Source organism: Hypanus sabinus, chromosome 15, assembly GCF_030144855.1.
Source record: "Hypanus sabinus isolate sHypSab1 chromosome 15, sHypSab1.hap1, whole genome shotgun sequence".
NCBI classification, from domain to species: Eukaryota; Metazoa; Chordata; class Chondrichthyes; order Myliobatiformes; family Dasyatidae; genus Hypanus; species Hypanus sabinus.
Genome location: NC_082720.1, coordinates 41570985 through 41593692, shown reverse-complemented (window position 1 = coordinate 41593692; position 22708 = coordinate 41570985). Strand labels below are relative to the sequence as shown.

The 22708-nt window shown below is 37.7% G+C and overlaps 1 protein-coding gene across 4 annotated transcripts in view; it reads left to right on the top strand.

Moving 5' to 3' along the window:
* Positions 1-22708, top strand: part of pdlim7 (PDZ and LIM domain 7) — a 147163-nt gene that overhangs the window by 62842 nt on the left and 61613 nt on the right. For 3 of the 4 annotated variants that reach the window (XM_059990258.1, XM_059990257.1, XM_059990260.1), the window contains exon 4: positions 7976-8244. In XM_059990258.1, the coding sequence (XP_059846241.1) occupies positions 7976-8244 (269 nt within the window). The remainder of the gene's footprint in view (positions 1-7975; positions 8245-22708) is intronic. The other variant, XM_059990259.1, reaches the window with a different exon arrangement.

Here is a 22708-nt window from a genome sequence, read left to right as displayed (position 1 = left end):
TCAGAGGAGCCAGGGTGTGTGCAAAAAGTGGCACAAATATATAAGCAAGGTCTATTTTAAAAACTGGAAATGGAAGGCTTCACTGGCAGGTAAGAAGGATTAGAAACAAAGATTAGCTTTATTTGTCACATCAGGAAAGGTGCCTTAAGTGGATGAAGCACAGTAGGTGGAAGTTCCAATCTGGAATAAACAGAGGTACTCTGCAGACAGTGGTTGTTGATTAGAAGAAGCCCAGTTAGTTTGTGGGGAACGTGTGTTTGAATTTTGGCGAGGATTGTGATCTTAATGTTTGGACCAGACCAGATAATGGGAATACAGTATGAGCTCTAAATATGAGTTGAGGAACTGATTGACTGTTATGATCAGAGAACATCTGGATCATGATCACGCTCGAATGTTGGGAGATGGAAAATCCAAAGGATCACAAGGAACCTTTTGTACAGGTCTTACATGGGGCTTAAAGTGATTGTCTCCAATGTGGTCTCTGATCTGATGGTAGCCTTTAAGTTTCCATTAAACAGATGTTTCCTGTCTTGTTTGAAAATCTAAATATTATTATGGCAAGATGCAACACAGAAACAGGCTGTTCAATCTATCGAGCCTGCAGGAGCCATTTTATAAAAATCCAGCATTTGTCCCTTCTTTTGTCTCCATATTATCTGACTCCATGCAGATCTACCACTAACCTGCACACTCAGAATAATTTCCATTGGCCAATTTAACCTACCAACATATCTGTTTTGGGATGTGGCGAGGGAAAAAAGAGAATGTGGATGAAACTCATGTGTTCATAGGGAGAACGTACCGAATCCACGTGTACTGTACCAAAAGTCAGAATTTACCCTTGGACTCTGGCATTGTGCCAGATCTGTTTGGGGTTTGCATCATTAAGATAAGTAAAATGTGTGTACAATGGATCATGGCTTCATTTGGGAAACAAGAAATAAATACATAGAAACATAGAAAATAGGTGCAGGAGTAGGCCATTCTACCCATCGAGCCTGCACCACCATTCTATATTATCATGGCTGATCATCCATCTCAGAACCCTGTACCTGCTTTCTCTCCATACCCCCGATCCCTTTAGCCACAAGGGCCATATCTAACTTCCTCTTAAATATAGCCAGTGAACCGGCCTTAACTGTTTCCTGTGGCAGAGAATTCCACAGATTCACCACTCTCTGTGTGAAGAAGTTTTACCTCATCTCGGTCCTAAAAGGCTTCCCCATTATCCTTAAACTGTGACCCCTCGTTCGGACTTCCCCAACATCGGAAACAATCTTCTTGCATCTAGCCTTTCCAATCCCTTTAGAATTTTATACATTTCAATAAGATCCCCCCTCAATCTTCTAAATTCCAGTGAATATAAGCCTAGTCGATCCAGTCTTTCTTTAGATGAAAGTCCTGCCATCCCAGGAATCAAACTGATGGACCTTCTCTGTACTCCCTCTATTCCAAGAATGTCTTTCCTCAGATTAGGGGACCAAAACTGCACACAATATTCTAAGTGTGGTCTCACTAAGGCCTTGGACAACTGCAGTAGAACCTCCCTGCTCCTGTACTCAAATCCTTTTGCTATGAATGCCTACATACCATTTGCCTTTTTCACCGCCTGCTGTACCTGCATGCCCACCTTCAATGACTGGTGTACAATGACACCCAGGTCTCGTTGCATCTCCCCTTTTCCTAATCGGCCACCATTAAGATAATAATCTGTTTTCCTGTTCTTGCAACCAAAGTGGATATCCTCACATTTATCCACATTAAATTGCATCTGCCATGAACTTGCCCACTCACCTAACCTATCCAAGTCATCCTGCATCCTTTTAGCATCCCCCTCACAGCTAACACAGCCACCCAGCTTCATGTCATCCACAAACTTGGAGATGCTGCATTTAATTCCCTCGTCTAAATCATTAATATATATTGTAAACAACAGGGGTCCCAGCACTGAGCCTTGCGGTACCCCACTAGTCACTGCCTGCCATTCTGAAAAGGTTCAGTTTACTCCCACTCTTTCCTTTCTGTTGGCCAACCAATTCTCTATCCACATCAATACCATACCCCCAATACTGTGTGCTTTAAGTTTGCACACTAATCTCCTGTGTGGGAACTTGTCAAAAGCCTTTTGAAAATCTAAATATACCACTGGCAATCCCCTATCCACTCTACGAGTTACATCTTCAAAAAGTTCTATAAGATTTGTCAGACATGATTTTCCTTTCACAAATTCAGGCTGACTTTGTCCGATGATTTCACCCCTTTCCAAATGTGCTGTTATCACATCTTTGATAAACGACTCTAGCATTTTCCCCACCACCGATGTCAGACTAACTGGTCTATAATTCCCTGGTTTCTCTGTCCTTTTTTAAAAAGTGGGGTTACATTAGCCGCCCTCCAATCCTCAGGAACTAATCCAGAATCTAAGGAGTTTTGAAAAAATTATCACTAATGCATCCACTATTTCTTGGGCTACTTCCTTAAGCACTCTGGGATGTAGACCATCTAGCCCTGGGGATTTATCTGCCTTTAATCCCTTCAATTTACCTAACACCACTTCCCTACTAACATGTATTTCCCTCAGTTCCTCCATCTCACTAGACCCTCGGTCCCTTACTATTTCCGGAAGATTATTTATGTCCTCCTTAGTGAAGACAGAACCAAACTAATTATTCAATTGGTCTGCCATGTCTTTATTCCCTATGATCAATTCACCTGTTTCTGATTGTAAAGGACTTACATTTGTCTTGACCAATCTTTTTCTTTTCACATATCTATTAAAGCTTTTACAGTCAGGTTTTATGTTCCCTGCCAGCTTTCTCTCATAATCTTTTTTCCCTTTCCTAATTAAGCCCTTTGTCCTCCTCTGCTGGTCTCTGAATTTCTCCCAGTCCTCAGGTGTGCTGCTTTTTTTTGCTAATTTATATGTTTCTTCTTTGGACTTGATACTATCCCTAATTTCCCTTGTCAGCCACGGGTGCACTACTTTTCCTGGTTTATTCTTTTGCCAAACTGTGATGAACAATTGTTGTAGTTCATCCATGCGATCTTTAAATGCTTGTCATTGCATATCTTCCGTCAACCCTTTATGTATCATTTGCCAGTCTATCTTAGCTTATTCACGTCTCATACCTTCAAAGTTACCCTTCTTTAAGTTCAGAACCTTTGTTTCTGAATTAACTATGTCACTCTCCATCTTAATGAAGAATTCCACCATATTATGGTCACTCTTACCCAAGTACACAACTCTTACACAACTCATATTAGTTACAAAACCAATCCAAGCTAAAAAGTTGTACATCAATCAATTTCTAAGTCCTGGGTAACCATGCAAAAGGTTACAAAGGGGAAACTTTTTCATACGGAGAGTGGTGAATATATGGAATGTGCTGCCAGAGGTGTTGGTAGAGTTGGAGCAATACAAGCATTTAAAAGATACTTGGACAGGTTGATGGATGTGAAAGATTTAGAGGGGTATGGGCTAAATGTAGAAAAATGGGAATAGCTTAAGTAGACAATTCTCTGGCATGGACAAATTGATTTGCTTTCTATGTTTTAAAACTGCTGACAATTTATAAGGCATCAGTGTGACTGTACTTGGAGTATTGTGAGCAGTTTTGGGCCCCTTATATAAGAAAAGATGTACTGCCATGAGAGGGGATCTAGAGGAGGTTCTCTGGAATGTTTCTGGAAATAAAACAGTTAAAATAGAAGGAGCACTTGATGGCTCTGACCCTGTACTCACTGGAATTTAGAAGTATAGGGAGGGTGAATCTTGTTGAAACCTATCGAATATTGAAAGGGTGGGTGATAGAGTGGGTGAAGATGTTGCCTATAGTGAGAGAGTCTAGTAGCAGAGGGTACAGCCTCAGAATAGAGAGACGTCCATTTAGAACAGAGATGAGGAGGAATTTCTTTAGCCATGGGGTGGTGAATTTTTGGAATTCATTGCTGCAGATGGCTGTGGAATCCAATTCATTGGGCATATTGGATCGTTCTTGATTAGTCAGGGCATCAAAGGTTATGGGGAGAAAGCAGGAGAATGTAGTTGAGAGGGAAAATAAATCAGACATGGTAAAGCAGATTTGATGGACTGAATGGCCTAACTCTGCTCCTGTCTTATGGTCTTATGATATATGAAGAAAATGTGTCACTACAGAATGACAATGCAGAGTGCACTTCAGGATGGATATGTAGTCAAATAGTCAATTTTGTCAATTCATCTTGCTCACTAGCAATCTGATTTGAAAATGTGCATGCAAGTCTCAAAATGAGATGTATTACTTATGCTTCAGTATCTTTTATTAAACGCAGAAGCACTGAAAAGACAAACATTTTTTAAACTATGTTCTTTAAAAAGTTAAGTGCTATGGCAGAACACTTCTCTCTGCTTTTGTTATTTCTGGACTTCTCATGCTCTTGTAGCTTCTTTCCTTCCACCACGCTGCATATTCTGTCTCATCCTGTCTCCTGACTTGCATCAAATGTCATTCCCATGAAATCACCGACCAAACAGTATTCCTGGTTTGGCAGAATCTCAAAGATTAAAAATACTTGGCCTTGCCTCCAATTCCCTCCATGGTTTTGCCCCTCCCTATTTGTGTAATTTCTTCAAGCTCACAGACTTTGTGCTTCTCTAGTTCTGACTTCTTACAATCTTAATTGCTTTACTATTGATTTTTTTCTTTGTTCTCAAATTCCCTCCCTAATCTCCTCTTTAACTATATTACATTAAAACTCGGAAACTGAACTTCAGTGTGTCAAGTGCTGCAGCCAGCCCAGTCCCTGTATTTCTCTCCCCAATGTCCTCTAATAATTTTCCTTTTAAATACTGGGCCCTTGACCAAGATAATGATTGACCATTCAGATGCCGTACAGAAGCTCTAATTTTATCTGATAATGTTTCTGTTAGGCACCTCTGGATGTTTTACTGCAATAACAATGCTATGTAGATACATTTCTTTAGGTTGGGTTAGCAGCTGTCTGAAGTTTTAAGCTTCTAGGCATTCTAAATCTGAGTCATGTTGCATGCTTTCATTTCATGGGAATCTACTTAAGGCTTGTCATTTTTTCAGTGACTTACTGATACCAAAGAGTTAAAAAGAGTCTTGGAAATGCATCACTTAGCCATGAAAGAAATCAAATTAGTTGAAGATCCTTGCCAGACACATGATGGGAGGCCCCTTGTAGTGACAGTAATAACTGTTGATGGCATCTTCAAGTAGAAGATACTTTAATATCACAGAAATGAAAGTTGACATTTTCGCTGAAAGATCCCCTTCAACCAATATGCAAATTGCAGATGTATTTGCATTTTCAGAACGTTCTTCAGATTTTAACTTTTTTCATTTGTTTCTATGCTACTACTAAGTTTTTATTAATAGGCAGAGTATAGACTAACTAATGGTGTGTTGGTGTTCAGCTAGAATAATCAATTATAACATTGAAGGTTCAAATTGTAACTTCTACAGGGACGCTGGTTGGAAACTGACTTGTATATGTATGTAGTTTAGGAATCCTCAAATGATGGGGATTAATATCTTTACTCTGCAAAAGCATAAACTAATGGATATGATTTTAATTATTAAGTATTGGAAGAGAACCAATTCTATCTATTTGGGTGGGTGTAGAAAAGCCAGGTAGAGGGCTTCAAATTATGAAAGCAAGTCTTGGATGAGATGAGAGGAGGTTTTTATTTTCACAGGCAGTCATCATTTCCTGGAACAGTTTGCTCATGTGTGCACTAGTGTGGTTTCACTGTAGGCCTGCAAGTGGAAGCCATTTCTGATTATAAAACATTGGATTAATTGGCAAGATCAGGCTCAGGACTTGACTAGAACATGACTGCTAATGCTTCTTTTTCTCCCACCCAACATTGTAAAACAGCGTGAATGAGTGAGGGAAACCGGAGGTCTCATGCAGTGTGAGATCAAGAAGAAACAACTTGATCTTGACCAAACCTAGTCTTGTATACACAGGGATAGTGTGGCAGTGTGCCCTGTTAACCTTCAAGAAAGTAAAATAACTGTCTCTGTGATCTAATTCAGTTTTGGGGGATGGTAGATTTTTTGGGATCAATTATAGGGGATTTCTGACATACACTACTGATAATACTTTAACTACATAATGATGTGATATTATCTTACATCCAGATAGGTAAATAACTTCTAAAATTTCAGTTACAAAGCTTATAAATATTTCAGCCGATAATAAATAATTCATATTCATTTTAATTTTCTTTTCTCTCTCTCTTTTTGGCCTCGTGCTCTCTCAGGCTAAATAGTTTGTAAATAGTTAACGACATTCTTGCTATAGAGGGAGTACAAAGAAGGTTCACCAGATTGATTCCTGGGATGGCAGGACTTTCATGTGAAGAAAGACTGGATCAACTGGGCTTATATTCACTGGAATTTAGAAGACTGAGGGGGGATCTTATTGAAACATATAAAATTCTAAAGGGATTGGACAGGCTAGATGCAGGAAGATTGTTCCCGATGTTGGGGAAGTCCAGAATGAGGGGTCACAGTTTAAGGATAAAGGGGAAGCCTTTTAGGACTGAGATGAGGAGAAACTTCTTCACACAGAGAGTGGTGAATCTGTGGAATTCTCTGCCACAAGAAACAGTTGAGGCCAGTTCATTGGCTATATTTAAGAGGAAGTTAGATATGGTCCTTGAGTCTAAAGGGATCAGGGGGTTTGGAGAGAAAGCAGGTACAGGATTCTGAGTTGGACGATCAGCCATGATCATACTGAATGGCAGTGCAGACTCAAAGGGCCGAATGGCCTACTCCTGCACCTATTTTCTATGTTTCTAAGCCCAGATCAACTCACTGATTAATTATTGTTTCCACCAGCAAAATTGCTGTCTAATTCTGCACGTCTGGAAGCCAGATGGTACTGTCAGTTTCAAGTGGGAAAACGGTGAACACTGACAAGTTTTGCCATCATTAAACCACAAAATCTGAATCTGTTCTTAACTCGTGTCATGCTGAATGGGACATCCACCCCCACAAAACAATTTCGGGTCAAATGTTATCTTAAAGCAATCTTGAAATAATTAAATCCAGCTGTGTACAAACCTGTCCTTTACAGCAAAAAAATGCTGCATCTGTTTTGAGAAATTTTAATCACCTAAATCATGTTTAAGCTGTCCAACAGAATCTGAAGTAGTATGGGTATACTGTACCTACCTACTTGTAACCTAGTGTGCCTCTATTTTATATCATACATTTTCACAATGTTACAGTCCCTTCAATCACACATCTCACTCCATAGAATAATAGAATTCTTGTGATTACAAGAAAAGGCTGTTTGGCCCCTTGCACTCCTACAGTTTAATGGACTGGTGATCCTAGAAGCTATGATTAAGATGTCAAAATTGTTTTAAAATGACTGTAATACATTTGTATGTTTTTACCATATGTTTTCTGGCTAATGAGTGTAAACCCATTGTCATAATCTCAAGATGAGGGAAAAACCATCTAGGACTGAAATAACATCACATTTCTTTGTTCAGGAAGTGGAGAAATGTTACATGAACTTACCCTAGGATTGTGTGGAGTCTCCATCATCAACTAAAATCAATAGTCTTTTTTTTGAAAAATAGAGGAGTCACGAAGATTGGGATAAGGGAGGAAAATGGTGTTGTGGTGAAAAAAAGATGCATAATCTTGTTGCATAATGAGCCAAAACACTCCTTTTTATTACATTCCTGTGTTCAGCTAATCAAGTTTGTTATGGAAAAACTATTCTCCAAGGACAGGAAAGGAAATTATTTCAACTTGTGCAGCAGTGATTTGCCTTTTGATTCTATGTTCTTGCTGCTGATACTTTAAATTCTGTGTGGTGTTATGTAATCATATTCTTGTGATTTATACTTATTATTTAACACTGCTTGAGTTTGCTGTTGGATTACTGTGTAACTGCATGTTGCCTGTGGTGTTGAGTTTTTCTGTATTGTTTTTCTTTTGCTCAGGGTTTTAAATTTGCTGCGTCTCCCGTTCCGAAGTATTCGTTTGACTCCAGCATGCCATTGAATAAGACAGCCAGACCTTTTGGTGCCATAACAATGGAAAGTTCAAATTCAGGGACACCAATAAAGTCAGTGAGCTACAAACCTGTTTCATTGTACACTCCACCTTCTGCTTTGCCTAGTAGTGCACCTGCAAATCAGACACAACTTAAATATGGCTCAGCCACAGAAAAACGCAGCTCAGTTGCATCCACACTGCGGCATCCCAATGGGTATGTTAAAACACGCTTTCAGATCTCTCTGTGTAATCCTTATAGTTGATAGCTTCCAAATTGCAGTACTGAAGAGGGAGGATCTACTGCTAAGTTTAAGGTTTCTCAGTAATTTATTTAAAACAAGTGAATGATATGTTATTTGCTCAGATATTTCAGTAGGCTGGGCAGAGCTATTTAGGTCAAACTATATGCAGTTTAGTTGTAGATGAAATGGAGTTTAAAAATAATAATTTAGCAGTAGGATTTCCTCTCTCGAATGGCACTGCCTTTATGAAAGAACACTTGATATGTTAATACAAAAATTGCACTAAAATACCTTCTGCATGATGTAAGGTAGTTCAAACACTTTTGGTTTATTGATTAAAAACAAATTTTCAAGCCTCCTAGGAGCCCTGCTTTTTAATGATACGAACAAAATGTTTCTCTGTTCACTGCCTTATGCAACTTCACAATTTGCTTTTGCTATATTACATAGCTATTTAAGAGAAAAATACTGAAGTATAATTTGCTCACTGATACTTTTATATTTGGAAAATTTGCATTTCAAGTTGAAGCAGAAGTCCCAATACTAATTCTGCTTATTTTCTCGGCCTATTATTTGTTGTATTTTAATTAATCTTTTAAATTTGCATTTGTGTTTGATTAGTCCATGATGTTTTCAGTTAAGTTTGTGCAACAATATAGCATTGGATTACTGTTTAGGAACTGGAAGTTGGCTTCAGTAACATACCAGGCTGTGTGCGTCTTCCTTTTAAAGAAATTATAAATAAGCTTGCAGGTCAGGATCATATTATACTGGTGCCCATTAAAGTGTGCCCATACTTGGAAAGGCATATATATATATATATAACTGTACCTATATTGGGTGTCATGAATACTTAACTGCTGCTCTGGTTAGCAAGCTTTGTTAATGCTGGTTGTCAGGAAGATGTATGATAGAGTAAATCTGCTGATGTAGAATGTTGTTTTCATTGCACTGAAACACTGACATAATTTTGATCGATCTTTAAACTAAGGATGGGTGGGTAATAAAATCTCACTGAGGCATACATGCAGAACCAAATTGGGCTGGTTAATGAGATACTAGTATTTGATTATACCGTGAGCTTCTGTTAACCACATGAACATGAAATGAAGCGTCCTTTAAAGTATTGATTCTAACAGTAAAGGAAAAACTTGAAAACTTTGAAATGCGAGGAGGTGAAACTAGATCTTGATAAGAATGCAGAGATTGATGGGAAAAGAAAATTTGGGCAGGGTGTAAAATGTCTGCCATTCATAATTACTTATTTTGTGCTGTTTCCACAGGCCTATTTCACCTTGTGATTTGTAGCTTTTTACTTGCCTGAAAGTAATTCCACTTGCACAACATATTGTGGGAGTTACGAACATGTTCACTAGTAAAATAATTAAATCTCTCTTGTGATGCTTATGATTTTATATAACTTCTAATAATTACCATTTACTGGATGGTTACTTTTAATATGTAAAACACATTGCAATATAAATGGATTATTATAAAGGTAGGTATATCACAATTGCTGGAATATAATGTGTATTTTTTTCTTCATTACTGCCTGATCACAGAACAAACTTCTATAGTATTGGGCAAACTTCAATATATTGTATCCATGTATTCAAAACTTCATGAAGCAGCCTTTAACTTCTTCAAAATCATTATAATGTGTGTCATTCAGAAGAACGGAGTTTGAACAGGAAGTGGTTTGGACATTGAAGTGCAGCTAAAATATTCAAAAACAACTATAATTATGATGTATTCCTATACAAAGCAGAAGGCTGTAATATGTAAGCAGATACAACCTTTCACTTTTGTCAGTAAGCCTGTCTAATTAATGATATGGCCTTGCAAATTTGCTGTGCTTTGGGATATTTGTCTTTGCAATCTGTTTTGAATTTCGTACTTGTTGTTAATCCTGTGAGTAAACATGAAACATTATCTGCATCATTGGTTAAATGAAAATGTAATGCTATTGTTCCAATGATTTTTGAATTAATTTCATATGAGACAATGTAAACAAAGATGAAAAGGATATTTTAAAAAGAGAAGCAAACAACAAAATAATCTGTCTGTAATCCTTGGCATTACAGTCATTCTATTCTGATTAAATTCTGTTCTGCAGATCTTTTCATTCCATCTATGCATTTGAATTTTATCTCTTTTTTTCTCCCCAGTTATTTCGTTGTTGGGGAACTTTATATTTTGGTTAGAATTCATAATTAATTTATTTGCATCTTTCTTTCCTTTAGGTGGATACTCTAATCAAGTTAGTATATCTCCATCTTTGCATGGATTGCTATTTGTGGCATGTTAATATTCTTTTTAGTAAGAATCTTTTTAAAAAAGGATTTACTTAAAATAGAAGAATGAGCTTAAAGTATGCATAGCTATTAATCATTTTATATTAAAATGCAAAATCCGTTAGCAAAATACAAACATACAAATGATCACAGTAAAGGAATCTGGTGATACATGAAATGGCATTTTATCATCTTAATTAACAAAAGGGGGGGAAGCACAAGTGTTATTCATTTCTTGAGAGAAATGTTTTTAACAATACCTCAGGCATGCAATGAACTTTGCTTTTGTTTAATCCCTTTGAGTGTTGTAGCAAGAACTCAGGTTATATTCAGTGAGATGGTGGGAGACAGAATCCTTGAATTCTGTTCTCTTGATAATTGGCACCTTGCTTTCAGTTTCTTAACCGAGAGCAGAGTACAGCTATTCTGGGATAATTATTTTTGTGCTGAACTTTGGATGCTATTTCTGTTCATCACTTAGGATATTTTCACTGTCTTTATTGAAACATTAATACATTAAATTAAACATTAAATTGTAATGGGAAATAAGGAGATGGCGGAGGAACTGAATGAGTATTTTGCATCAGTCTTCACTGAGGAAGACATTAGCAGTATACTGGACATTCAAGTGTCAGGGAAGAGAAATATGCACAGTCACAATTACATCAGAGAAAGTACTCAGGAAGCTGAATAGTCTAAGGGTAGATAAATCTCCCAGACCACTTGAAATGCACCCTCGTGTTCTGAAGGAAGTAGCAGTGGAGATTGTGGAGGCATTAGCAAGGATCTTTCAAAAGTCGATAGATTCTGGTCTGGTTCCGGAGGACTGGAAGATTGCAAATGTCACTCCGCTATTTAAGAAGGGGACAAGGAAGCAAAAAGGAAATTATAAAACTGTTAGCTTGATATTGGCGGTTGGGAAGTTGTTGGAGTTGATTGTGGAGGATGAGGTTACCGAGTACCTGGAGGCATATGACAAGATAGGCAGAACTTAGCATGGTTTCCTTAAAGGAAAATCCTGCCTGACAATTTTTTGAGGAAATTACAAGTAGGCTAGACAAGGGAGATGCAGTGGATGTTGTATATTTGGATTTTCAGAAGGCCTTTGACAAGGTGCCGCTCATGAGGCTGCTAAACAAGATACGAGCCCATGGAATTATGGGAAAGTTACATACGTGGATAGAGCGTTGGTTGATTGGCAGGAAACAGAGAGTGGGAATAAAGGGATCCCATTCTGGTTGGCTGCCAGTTACCAGTGGTGTTCCACATGGGTCCGTGTTGGGGCCGCTTTTTATGTTGAATATCAACGATTTGGATTATGGAATAGATGGCTTTGTGGCTAAATTTGCTGATGATACAATGACAGTTGAAGGGGCTGGTAGTGCTGAGGAAACAGAGAGTCTGCAGAGAGACTTGGATAGATTGGGAGAATGGGCAAAGAAGTGGCAAATGAATTACAATGTCAGAAAGTGTACAGTCATGCACTTTGGTGGAAGAAATAAACAGGCAGACTATTATTTAAATGGGGAGAGAATTCAAAGTTCTGAGATGCAATGGGACTTGGGAGGGTTCAGAGAAGATTCACTAGAATTATTCCGTGAATGAGAGGATTAACATATGAGGAACGTTTAACTGCTCTTGGACCGTACTCCTTGGAGTTTAGAAGAATGAGGGGGGACCTGATAGAAACATTTCAAATGTTGAAAAGCATGGACAGAATGGATGTGGCAAAGTTGTTTCCCGTAGTGGTGGTGTCTAGTACGAGAGGACATGACTCGAGGATTACAGGGTGCCCATTCAGAACAGAGATGCGAAAAAAAAATTTTAGCCAGAGGGTGGTGAATCTATGGAATTTGTTACAATGGGTGGCAGTGGAGGCCAAGTCATTGGGTGTATTTAAGGCAAAGATTGATAGGTATCTGAGTAGTCAGGGCATCAAAGGTTATGGCACGAAGGCAGGGGAATGGGACAGAAGGGGAGATTGGATCAGGTCATGATGAAATGGAACAGACTTGATGGGCTGAATGGCCGACTTCTGCTCCTTTGTCTTATGGTTTTATACCATCCAACCTTATCTTCACATGATCTGTGTGCTGTGCAACTAGTTTCTAACACAACAGTACTATCCAATCTTGCATTTCCTTCTGTGGTTGTTAGTGTTTTTAACCTTTGAATTTTATGTAAGTTCCAGTATCCTCTCTGGTCATTTCCTTCTTGTTGTGATATGAATTTTTCATTTAAGGCCCTTTGCTTTCCTTAACTAAGTTTTCAGTTAAGCTATCTTTTTAGACTTCTGTAGTTTGAATATATAACAGTTAGTGCTTCCAAAGAATTTATATTGAGCAGCAGGAGGGTTCTAACTATAAGCCTCTGTTTCATTCAAGGGCCTTTCTATAAATCCTTCTATTTAATTCCATGATAGTGCTTTGCAAAGGTGTTACTTTAGGACTCAGCAGCAAGCTCACGTACACGCTTTTCATATAGTTAGCATCCTAGGCTCATCTAAATGTGATTGCAGAGATTTGGGAAGAAAGGAAAAGGGTTTTGCTCAGTGAATTTGAGGAGCTGGGGCCCAAACTAAAATGCTGAACAAAATAGGTCGTAATCTGTGGATCGTTACGTGGGCTTTGTGCAGATCGGCATAGGGTAAACAAAACCAGAGAGGTAAGTATGTGGCTCAAGGATTGGTGTGGGAGAAATGGGTTTGAATTTGTGGGACATTGGCACTAGTATTGGGGAAGTTAGGGAGAGCTGTTCCAATGAACTATGCTGGAACCAGGGTCCTGGCAAATCACATAACTAGAACTGTGAATAGGGCTTTAAACTAAATAACAGGATATTGACTGAACAGCTTGGAAAAGTATGAATAAAGTAAATGGGAAGGAGAGTGTAGGAGAAGTTAATGAAATCTCCAGAATACAGAATAAAATGGAAAGTTTAGAAATTGGTAAGAATTTCACTTCTGGCAACATGGAGTCAAAATTGGAGAAAAAGGGTAGTGAATACAGGACTGAAGGTATTATATTTGAATCCATACATTATACAAAATAGGGTAGACACGGTTATAGCACAGTGAGAAATTGGCAGTTATGATGTTGTGGGCATCATAGAGCTGTGATTAAAAGAAGATCGCGGCTACAAGCTTAAGATGCAAGGATGCATATTGTATTGGAAGGACAGGTAAGTAGATAGAAGGGTGTCATGGCTCTGTTGGTAAAAAAAAATGAAGTTACATAAGAGGAGAAGCTGTAGGTTCCTTATGGGTAGAGTTAAGAAAGTGCGAACGTAAAAAGACCCTGGGTAAAATGGTTTTACTACTACAAGTTAGGAGCTACGAAGAATTTGAAAGAATCAACAATCATCTTGAATGCTACAATGATAATGAAGGATCCAATCATCGAAAGTATTGTGTGAAGGCAGTCCATTATCTGCACTAGGTGTCTATGCTGATTTTGTTAACTCACAATCAATCCAAAGATCATGGTGGTGTACACTGCATGAATTCCTCTGTTGATAACTTAGGAACTAATTCTCAGTTTGATAGTACTATAGTAGTACCAGCAGTGTTTTAATTTGATCTGTATTTCATTTACTTGTTGCTCAGTTAAACATTAGTTTGTGATTTTTTTTGGTATCTTTTTAACTATTTTCTTGAAAATTCAGCTAGTTGGGCCTGACTTCACTGTGGAAGATGAGAGCAATATGCCAGAATTTCATTTGTGTCAGAGGGCAGAAGTGAATGTAGCTGCTACTATTATGGAGAAATTGATTGGGATGCTGAAAGTTCTTAAGGTAGATAAGTCACTTGGACCAGATGGATTGCAGCCTAGGGTTCTGAAAAAAGTAGCTGGAGAGATTGTGGAGGCATTCGTTAATGATCTTTCAAGAATCACAAGATTCTGGAATGATTCCAGAGAAATGGAAAATTGCAAATGTCACTGGAAGTTTTAAGACAAGGTGGAGGCACAAGAAAGGAAATTATAGGCTAGTTAGCCTGACTTCAGTGCTTGGGAAGATGTTGGAATCCATTACAATAATGAAGTTTTAGGCTATTTGGAGGCATGTGTTAAAATAGTTTCATTTTACATAAAATCAGCTTGATATTCTTGAAGCAAAATCTTGCCTGTTGGAATTCCTTGAGAAAATGACAGGGTGCATAGACAAAAGTATGGTCAGTAGTTGTTTACTAGGATTTTCAGAAGGCCTTTGACTAGGTGCTCAGCATAAGATAATGCACTACAGGGAAGATACTAGCATGGATAGAAGATTGGCTGACTGGAAGGAGGCAAAGAGTGGGAATAACGGGGGCCTGTTTGGGTTGGTTGCTAGAGGCTAGTGGTGTTTCACAGGGGTTGGTGTTGGTACTGCGTTTTTTTCAAGTTATACGTCAATGATTTGGATGAAACAAGTGTTGGCTTTATGGCCGAGTGTGTGGACAGTACAAAGGTAGGTGGAAGGGCATGTAGTGTTGAGGAATCAGGCTACTGCTATCAGGAAGGAGCAACAGGAGCTTCAGGACAATCACAACCAGTTAAGGGACAGTTATTGTCCCACAACCATTGGGCTCTTGAACCAGACAAGATAATTTCATTCACCCCCATTGCTGAACTGTTCCCATATCCTTCTGGACTTCCTTTAAAAGATTCTTCATATGCTGTTCTCAATATTTATTATTAGTATATATTTTTTTCTCTCTCAGCTCAAGCTGGTAAAACCTGGGGTATAGTCATTTCCAAGCACACTCATTGCAAGGAGCTTTCAGACTATTTTAGTGGTGTGTAGTATTCTGGCTTCTGGAGATTTACATAATAATTGTTGTGAAGGCCTGATTGTTTAATGCTATTGTGTAGTGATTTTGGAATGATACCAGTTGCAAATATGGAGAATGTACACCCTGTTCACGTTCCATTTTCTGTTAATTTCCTCTTTTAATTCAGCATGTTTTTGGTCTTTTTCATGCTTTGATTTCTGTATGTTATATGTGTTTGGAATGGCTGTATCTATTAAGTAAGCTGTTCTTATTTATCCTGTTATAGCTGGACAATTATTATTATATATTTTTGTATTTACACAGTATGTTGTCTTTTCTACATTGATTATTTGTCCATCCTTTTGGCTATGTCTTTCATTGATTCTGTAGAATTCCTTGTACTCAGGGCTGTATAAGGTGACGTATATGTCCTTTTTATAATAAATTTACTTAGAACTTTTGAACTTTGAGTCTGCAGAAGGACTTGGCCAGATTACGAGAATGGAGAAAAAAAGTGGTAGATGGAACATAATGAAGGGAAATATGTGCTTGTGCACATTTGGTAGAAGGAATAAAGGTTTAATGTGGACGATTTTCTAAACAGGAGAAAATTCAAAAATCACCGGTCCAGGAGGACTTGGGAATGCTCATGCAGAATTCCCTTAAAGGTTAACTTGCAGATTGGGTTGGTGGTAAGGAAGACATGTGCAATGTTACCATTTATATTATAGAATATAAAAGAAAGAACGTACTGCTGAGGCTTTATAAGCATTCGTCGGCCACACTTGGAGTGTTATAAGCAGTTTTGGGCCCTTATCTAAGTAAAAATACGGCACTGGAGAGGGTTCAGAGGAGGTTCACAAGAATGATCTGAGGTATGAGAGTTAATGAATGTAGTATGATATTTCAGGTCTTGTACTTACTGGAGTTTAGAAGAATGCGAAGGATCTCAGTGAAGCCTACTGAACATTGAAAGGCCTGGATAGAGCGGATGTGGAGAAGATGTTTCCTTGGGTGAAAGAGTCTTGGACCAGATGCCGCAGCCTCAGAATAGAGGGACATCTATTTAGAACAAAGATGAGGAGGAATTTCTTTAGCTAGAAGGTGGTGAAACTGTGTAATTGATTGTCACAGACTACTGTGGAGGGCAAGTCATTGGGTATATTTAAAGTGGAGGTCGAGAGGTTCTTGATTAGTCAGGGTTTCAAAGGTTAAGGGGAGAAGTTAGGAAAATGCAATTCAGAGGGATAATTCTGGAGCATTCTCAATGGGCTGAATAGCCTAATTCTGCTCCTATGCCTTATGGTCCTTAAAAGCAAGGATGCAGTGTTGAAGCTTGTTGAGGCATTGTCGAGATCACAATTAAAGCATCATGAGCAGCATCCTTAAAAAATACTAGAGAGGGTTTAAAGGTGGTTTACAATAATTACCCTGGGAATAAAAGGGTTAATGTCCGAGTAGCTTTGGGCACATACTTGCTGGACTTTAAAAGCATGAAGGAGGACTTCATTGAAACCTACCGAATATTGGAAGGCCTAGGTAGAATAGACTTGGATGGAATGGTTCTAATAGTGGGAGAGTCTAGAACCAAAAGGCACAGACTCCGAATAGAAGGATGTCCCTCCAGAACAGAGATGAGGAGTAATTTCTTTTGCCAGAGACTGATGAATCTGTGGAATGCATAGACGCAGATGGCTATGGAAGCCCTGTCAAGTGGAGGTCGATAGGTTTGTGATTATTAAGTGTCAAAGGTTACAGGGAGAAGGTGGGAAAATGGGATTGAGAGGGAAATTAAGTCAGTCATGATTAAATGACAGAGTTGGCTATGAGCCAAATAATCTAATCTTGTTTCTGACTTACGTTCTTATGAATGTGCGAATCTTACTGCGATGTTTTATGATCTTGCAACACTGTGTACTGCATTCCACCTTGGAGGACATTGTCCTTTTTCTTTAAGAATTATTAGTGCAAAAAAAATCATCTGTTTTTGGTATACTAAACTAACACTGGGATAAACACATAAAATATCTTCTGGTCCTCCAGAATAGTTTAAATGACAGCAGTTGCTGGATTATATACAATTTAACATCTCCTCAAGACAGTTTGTTGCTGCCTGTGCAATTTAAAGAGAAGTATATAGCAGTAGAAGTACACATTCCATAGCATAACCATAATGATAGTAGCAACACATGATGTGGCTTCCCTTGTGGAAAAAGATGTGGTAGGGAGAGAGAGAGCGGAGGGAATCTGAATGTTCTCCACAATGAAGTAGTTAGCAGTCACGTAGTTCAGTTTGCCTTGGGTCTAGGAAATTTTGATCACATAATGATGTGTCGGTGAGAACTACAGTGGAAGCAGATCAGTATCTGCTACAGTTATGAGAATCCCCACGCAATTAAGCAAACAGAAGTAAATGTCTTGACTTTGGGGGAAGTATGTCAGCATGAGCTTCAGATAACTGAACACAGATGAGGTGAACCATTTGTGTAATCAAGCTGAGTGTTAATTTACTATTGTCATAATTAGGGCAGATGTGTTTGCGCTTTTAAAAAAAGAGTTAAAAAAGTCCTCAAAGTTTGTGAAAGTGGCCTAGTCCATCAGTAGTAAAGCTCCCCCCCCACCCCATTGAGTACATTGACACAAAGAGTCGTAGGAAATCAGCATCCATTACATGAGCCTCAGGTTCAAGAAGAGTTATTACCCCTCAGTCATCACGTTCTTCAACCAGAGGGGATAACTTCACTTACCATCACTGACCTGTCTCCATAACCAGTGAACTCTCTTTCAGGGACTCTTCATCTCATGTTCTCAATATTTATTGCTTATTTATTTATTATTGTTATTATTTCTTTTTTCTTCTTTTTGTATTTGCAGTTTGATGTGTTTTGCACACTGGTTGTCTACCCTATTGCTGCAGTTTTTCCTTGATGCTATTATTCTTATTGGATTTATTGAGTATGCCTGCAAGAAAAGGCATCTCAGGGTTGCATATTGTGACATGTGTGTACTTTGATAATAAATTTACTTTGAACATTGAATTAACAGGCCGGGGATCATTGTGTCTATCCAGATTACCATTAGTATGGGTTCCCTTTAGATAGAGGAGAGTGCAACTTGGTTTGGTTTGGGGACTGTAATTCCAGATGCTCTTAATGAGAAATTACATTATCAAGTAACATCAAAATAATATGTTTTGTACAATAGGTTTTCAAAAAGATGTTATATTTCTTGAATACTGTATGCAACTCTGAGCATGCTAACACCCTAGACGTAACCATAGAAAAAGAACTATTGTTTTCATTGTACATGTGTGATTAGCTGTAAATGGCTAAAATTATCAAGAGTTCATATTTGTTTTTCTTAACTAATTCAGAAGTCTAAAAGTGTTGGGTTGAGTTGTTCTCCGATCTTGGCAATTGACATACAGACGTTTCATCGCCATGTGAGGAGTCATGATCAATGCCCTGTTGATTGTTGCACTATGGCTTTCTCTGATGCCCAGTTGAATTTGTGCTCCTCTCAATATTCATGGGTAGAGACTAGGGAGAGTAGGTCATTCCAGATCAACCACTGGAGCTAGACACCTTCCAAGTTAATCTAAAAGAGTACCTGGATGTTGCTGAGAACATCATACCATCTTACACACTCTGTGCTTGACTCAATAATGATTACAAGCACTGCCAGAGACATCCAAATTAAAGAGTGTAGACATTGATCTATCTCTGGAGATCCACAGAGATCCAGATTCATTTCTGACTTTGGGTGCTATCTGTGTAAAGTTGCCACCTTCTGCCTGCAGCTGTGTGGATAGCCTGATGTTCAGGGTGAATGGATTAATTGGACATTGTATATTGCTCCCCAAATGCAGATGAGTAGTTCAGTATGTGCAAGTTAAAAAGATTAAAGGAGAATAATGACAGAATTAGAGTAGCATTATTGGAAAGAAATGCGTGGTGGTTGTCATGGACTTGGTGAACCTGAGAGCTTGATTCTGTGCTGCAAGACTCCATGAAAAGACTGTATACACTTGGTGGGGGTATAATACAAGAAAAACGAGCAAATTGTGCTTAATGGCTGCTTCTGATGACCCATCTACTTTGGGATTTGCAGCATTTTTGTCACAAAAAGACCTCGGATATTTTGGAATAGGAGTTTAAAATGCACTTGTTAAATATATTGACTGTTGTTGACCTGTTCTCTTACTGATGGATGTTGGGGAAGGAGAGGTTGAGTTAAGTTGTGACCTAGATAGTCACTAGCGGAATAATGCCCTCCAATGCTCGCTTGGTTGAGGAACAAACTAGACCAGGACTTCAACTAGTCCTGCTACACAGGGTCTTGAGCGATAAAGTTACTGTATATTTTTTCTCTTTGTGACAGTGTTCTTTTTACTGAAATTATAACTATGTACTATTTGTACTATGTGCATTGTGCCATGTGATGTTGGTAATGTGTTTTGCATCTTGCCTCCAGAAGAACACTATTTTGTTTGGCTATGTTAGTATATGGTTGAATGATAATTGAAATTAAACCTGAAGTTCATACTTCATGATGTGTACTAAACTTTGCAGTATTGTGTCATCAATTATGCCTCTGAAATTCAGATGCAGTCGGCAGACTATCAGAAGCAGCGTTCTTCCTGCCTAATTTATTAAAGTATACATTTACTACACAATAATAGATTTTTCCCCCTAAGTGTTGGTATTATATTTTCCCTTCAGTTCTTAACTACTTAGTAGTTGGCTCTTTAGGGACATAGCAAATGCTGTTAATTTTGGTTCCTTTACAAAATTACAAATTTATGACAAAATTTCCTCAAAGGAAATATAAAACCATATTGAAAAGCTATACAAAGTGTGTGACAGCCAGTGGTAAACATACCCCTGTCCTTTGTTATAAAGAAAAACAAACATTATACTTCATTTAGCTTTTTCCCCCACTGATGAACAGTGGAAACAGCACAGTGTATTTCCAAATGAGCAAAAATCCTGTTTTTTTCTTGATGCAATTGTCAATTCTATGTTTTGGAAGAACTTGGCATAGAGCCTGAAAATTAAAGTGTGATATGTAGAACAATGTCGAAGGTAAATTCATAGCACAAAGAGACTGCATTGTTCTTCAACATTTAGGGAATTGATAACAGTGTTGAAGATATTGTGGATAGATTCTTCTGTGGAAGCTGTGGAATAATGAATGATGTGTCCAGTTGAGTTTGGGCTGCTTTCCTTAATGTTACAAAATCCTTCATAATAGATTCATCATGCATTGTGGGGATAAAATGGTATAAGAAATTAGTGTTATTGTCTTTCTTTCTTTCTATTCCTTCAAGCCATTTGGACGATGCCCTTGGCCATTTTCCATGAAGCCACTATTAACATTGTGTGCTCGTATCTTATTCCTTTGATAGCAGTTGGATACTTTCCATGTTTTAAAAAAAATCTAAAAGCTTGTGAACTTTAATGTGTAGTTATGTATTTGATAGGAATTTGTAGCTATTTAAATTAGCATGTTAAATTCAGCTTGAAATTTTAGGGGGTCTGTAAAATTCTCTTTGATGGTATCTATGATAACACTTCCATGATACAATAGTCAATTTGTTAATTCTATATTACATTACCCAGTGAAAATTATTTGAAATTGACATTTATAAAAAGGACATTGATCAACTTTTACATATTGTTAATGTCCAGAGTACAAATTAAATGACCTAAAAAATATTTAAGACTTCAGACAAAGGCTTACCCTGTGTTTAGTTTGAGTGGCAAACCTATTTTCGATTCTCACATGAAGAACTGTTTTTCATGCTGTTATGCTTTTAATTAGATGCTTAAAGGGAATGTATTTTACTGAGAATGCTTCATAGCCTGTCTAAATTAGTTAATTCCTCAAGTTTGTTTGAAGTATTGGCATTTGATGTGCATGTTGCATGTGTGATAATATATGTTAGTACAATACATCTTTTAAAAAAATATTTTCTTCATAAAAGTACTTAGTTGACCTAAGTAACAAAACACAGGACCTACTTTTTTACTGCCTATATTTCTAATTCCTTTATTTGATAGACTATTTTTAATAATCACTTTTTTCCAAATTCCTGTTCACTGTGGAATTTTGTGCCTTGCCACTTATTCTAATCTTGACTCTGTATTGTAATATATTCAGTGAAAATGAGGACAGACTTGAGGGTCGTCCCAAGTTTCATGTTCTTCGAGATGAAGAAATGTTTTATGATCTTGGTGACTATAGGTAAGCAAAGCAAGCATGAGACCTTTTGAATCTTTATCATAACCCTCTTTTAATGCCTGTAGTGTGATGGGATTTACTACAAAATAGATCAAATAATTTATAGGCAAATAATCACGATGTTTTAGCTTCATCTTAATTAAGAGTTTGCGGCTATCTAGAGACAAGTTTCTTTTTCCTTTACAAAATTTTCTCTTCACGAAAGAGCAGGTTCTATTTGCCATCTATATCAAAAAAAAATTCCTCACAGTTTATACTCTTCAACCAGTTAATATGGATTAGTATAGGCTAAACTAAACTGAACTTAAATGTGCTTTGTACTTCATGGTTTCTCACAGCATTGTTTCCTGATCTCTGTCTTTACAATTATGCTTCGTTAATGTTTGGTGACATCACTCTTACAATATTGCAACAATCTGAAAGATAAAATTGTAGTTCAATGATGGGATAAGTAATCTTGAGTCCTGAGTTACTGATCCGATGTCGAGTTTCAATTTCAACGTCCCAGCTGGTGAAATTAAATTTAGTTAATTCAATAAATAAAGACGGTATCAGTAACATTGATCTTAGAACCACTAAATTGTTGTAACAATCCATTTGATTAACTCATTAACTTGTAGACTGTTACAAGAAACAGAAGGTTGTTATATTAAGTGATTTTAACTCTCCACATATTGACTGTATGCTACTACACATTATTATAAAAAGACTAAATAGGATAGAATTTGTCAAATGTGTTCAGGACTGTTTCCTTAATTAGTACATAGAAGTCTCAATGAATATTTGATCTTCTATTAGGGAATGAGACTGGGCAGGTGACAGAGGTTTGTGTAGTGGAACACTTTGCATCTAGTGATGATGATGCCATTAGTTTAATAGTAAATGTGGAAAAGCGTAAGTCTGGTCCTCAGGTTGAGATTCTAAATTTGAGAAAGGCCAATTTTGATGATATTAGAAAGAATCTGGCAAGTGTAACTGGGACAGGCTATTTTCTAGCAAAGGTGCATTTGGTAAGTGGGACGTCTTCAAAAATGAAATTTTAGTGTATAAAGCTTGTATGTGCCTGTCAGAGTAAAAGGTAAAGATAACAGGTTTTGGGAACCTTGGTTTTCAACAGATATTGAGGCCCTAAAGGGGGAAAAAAAAAGA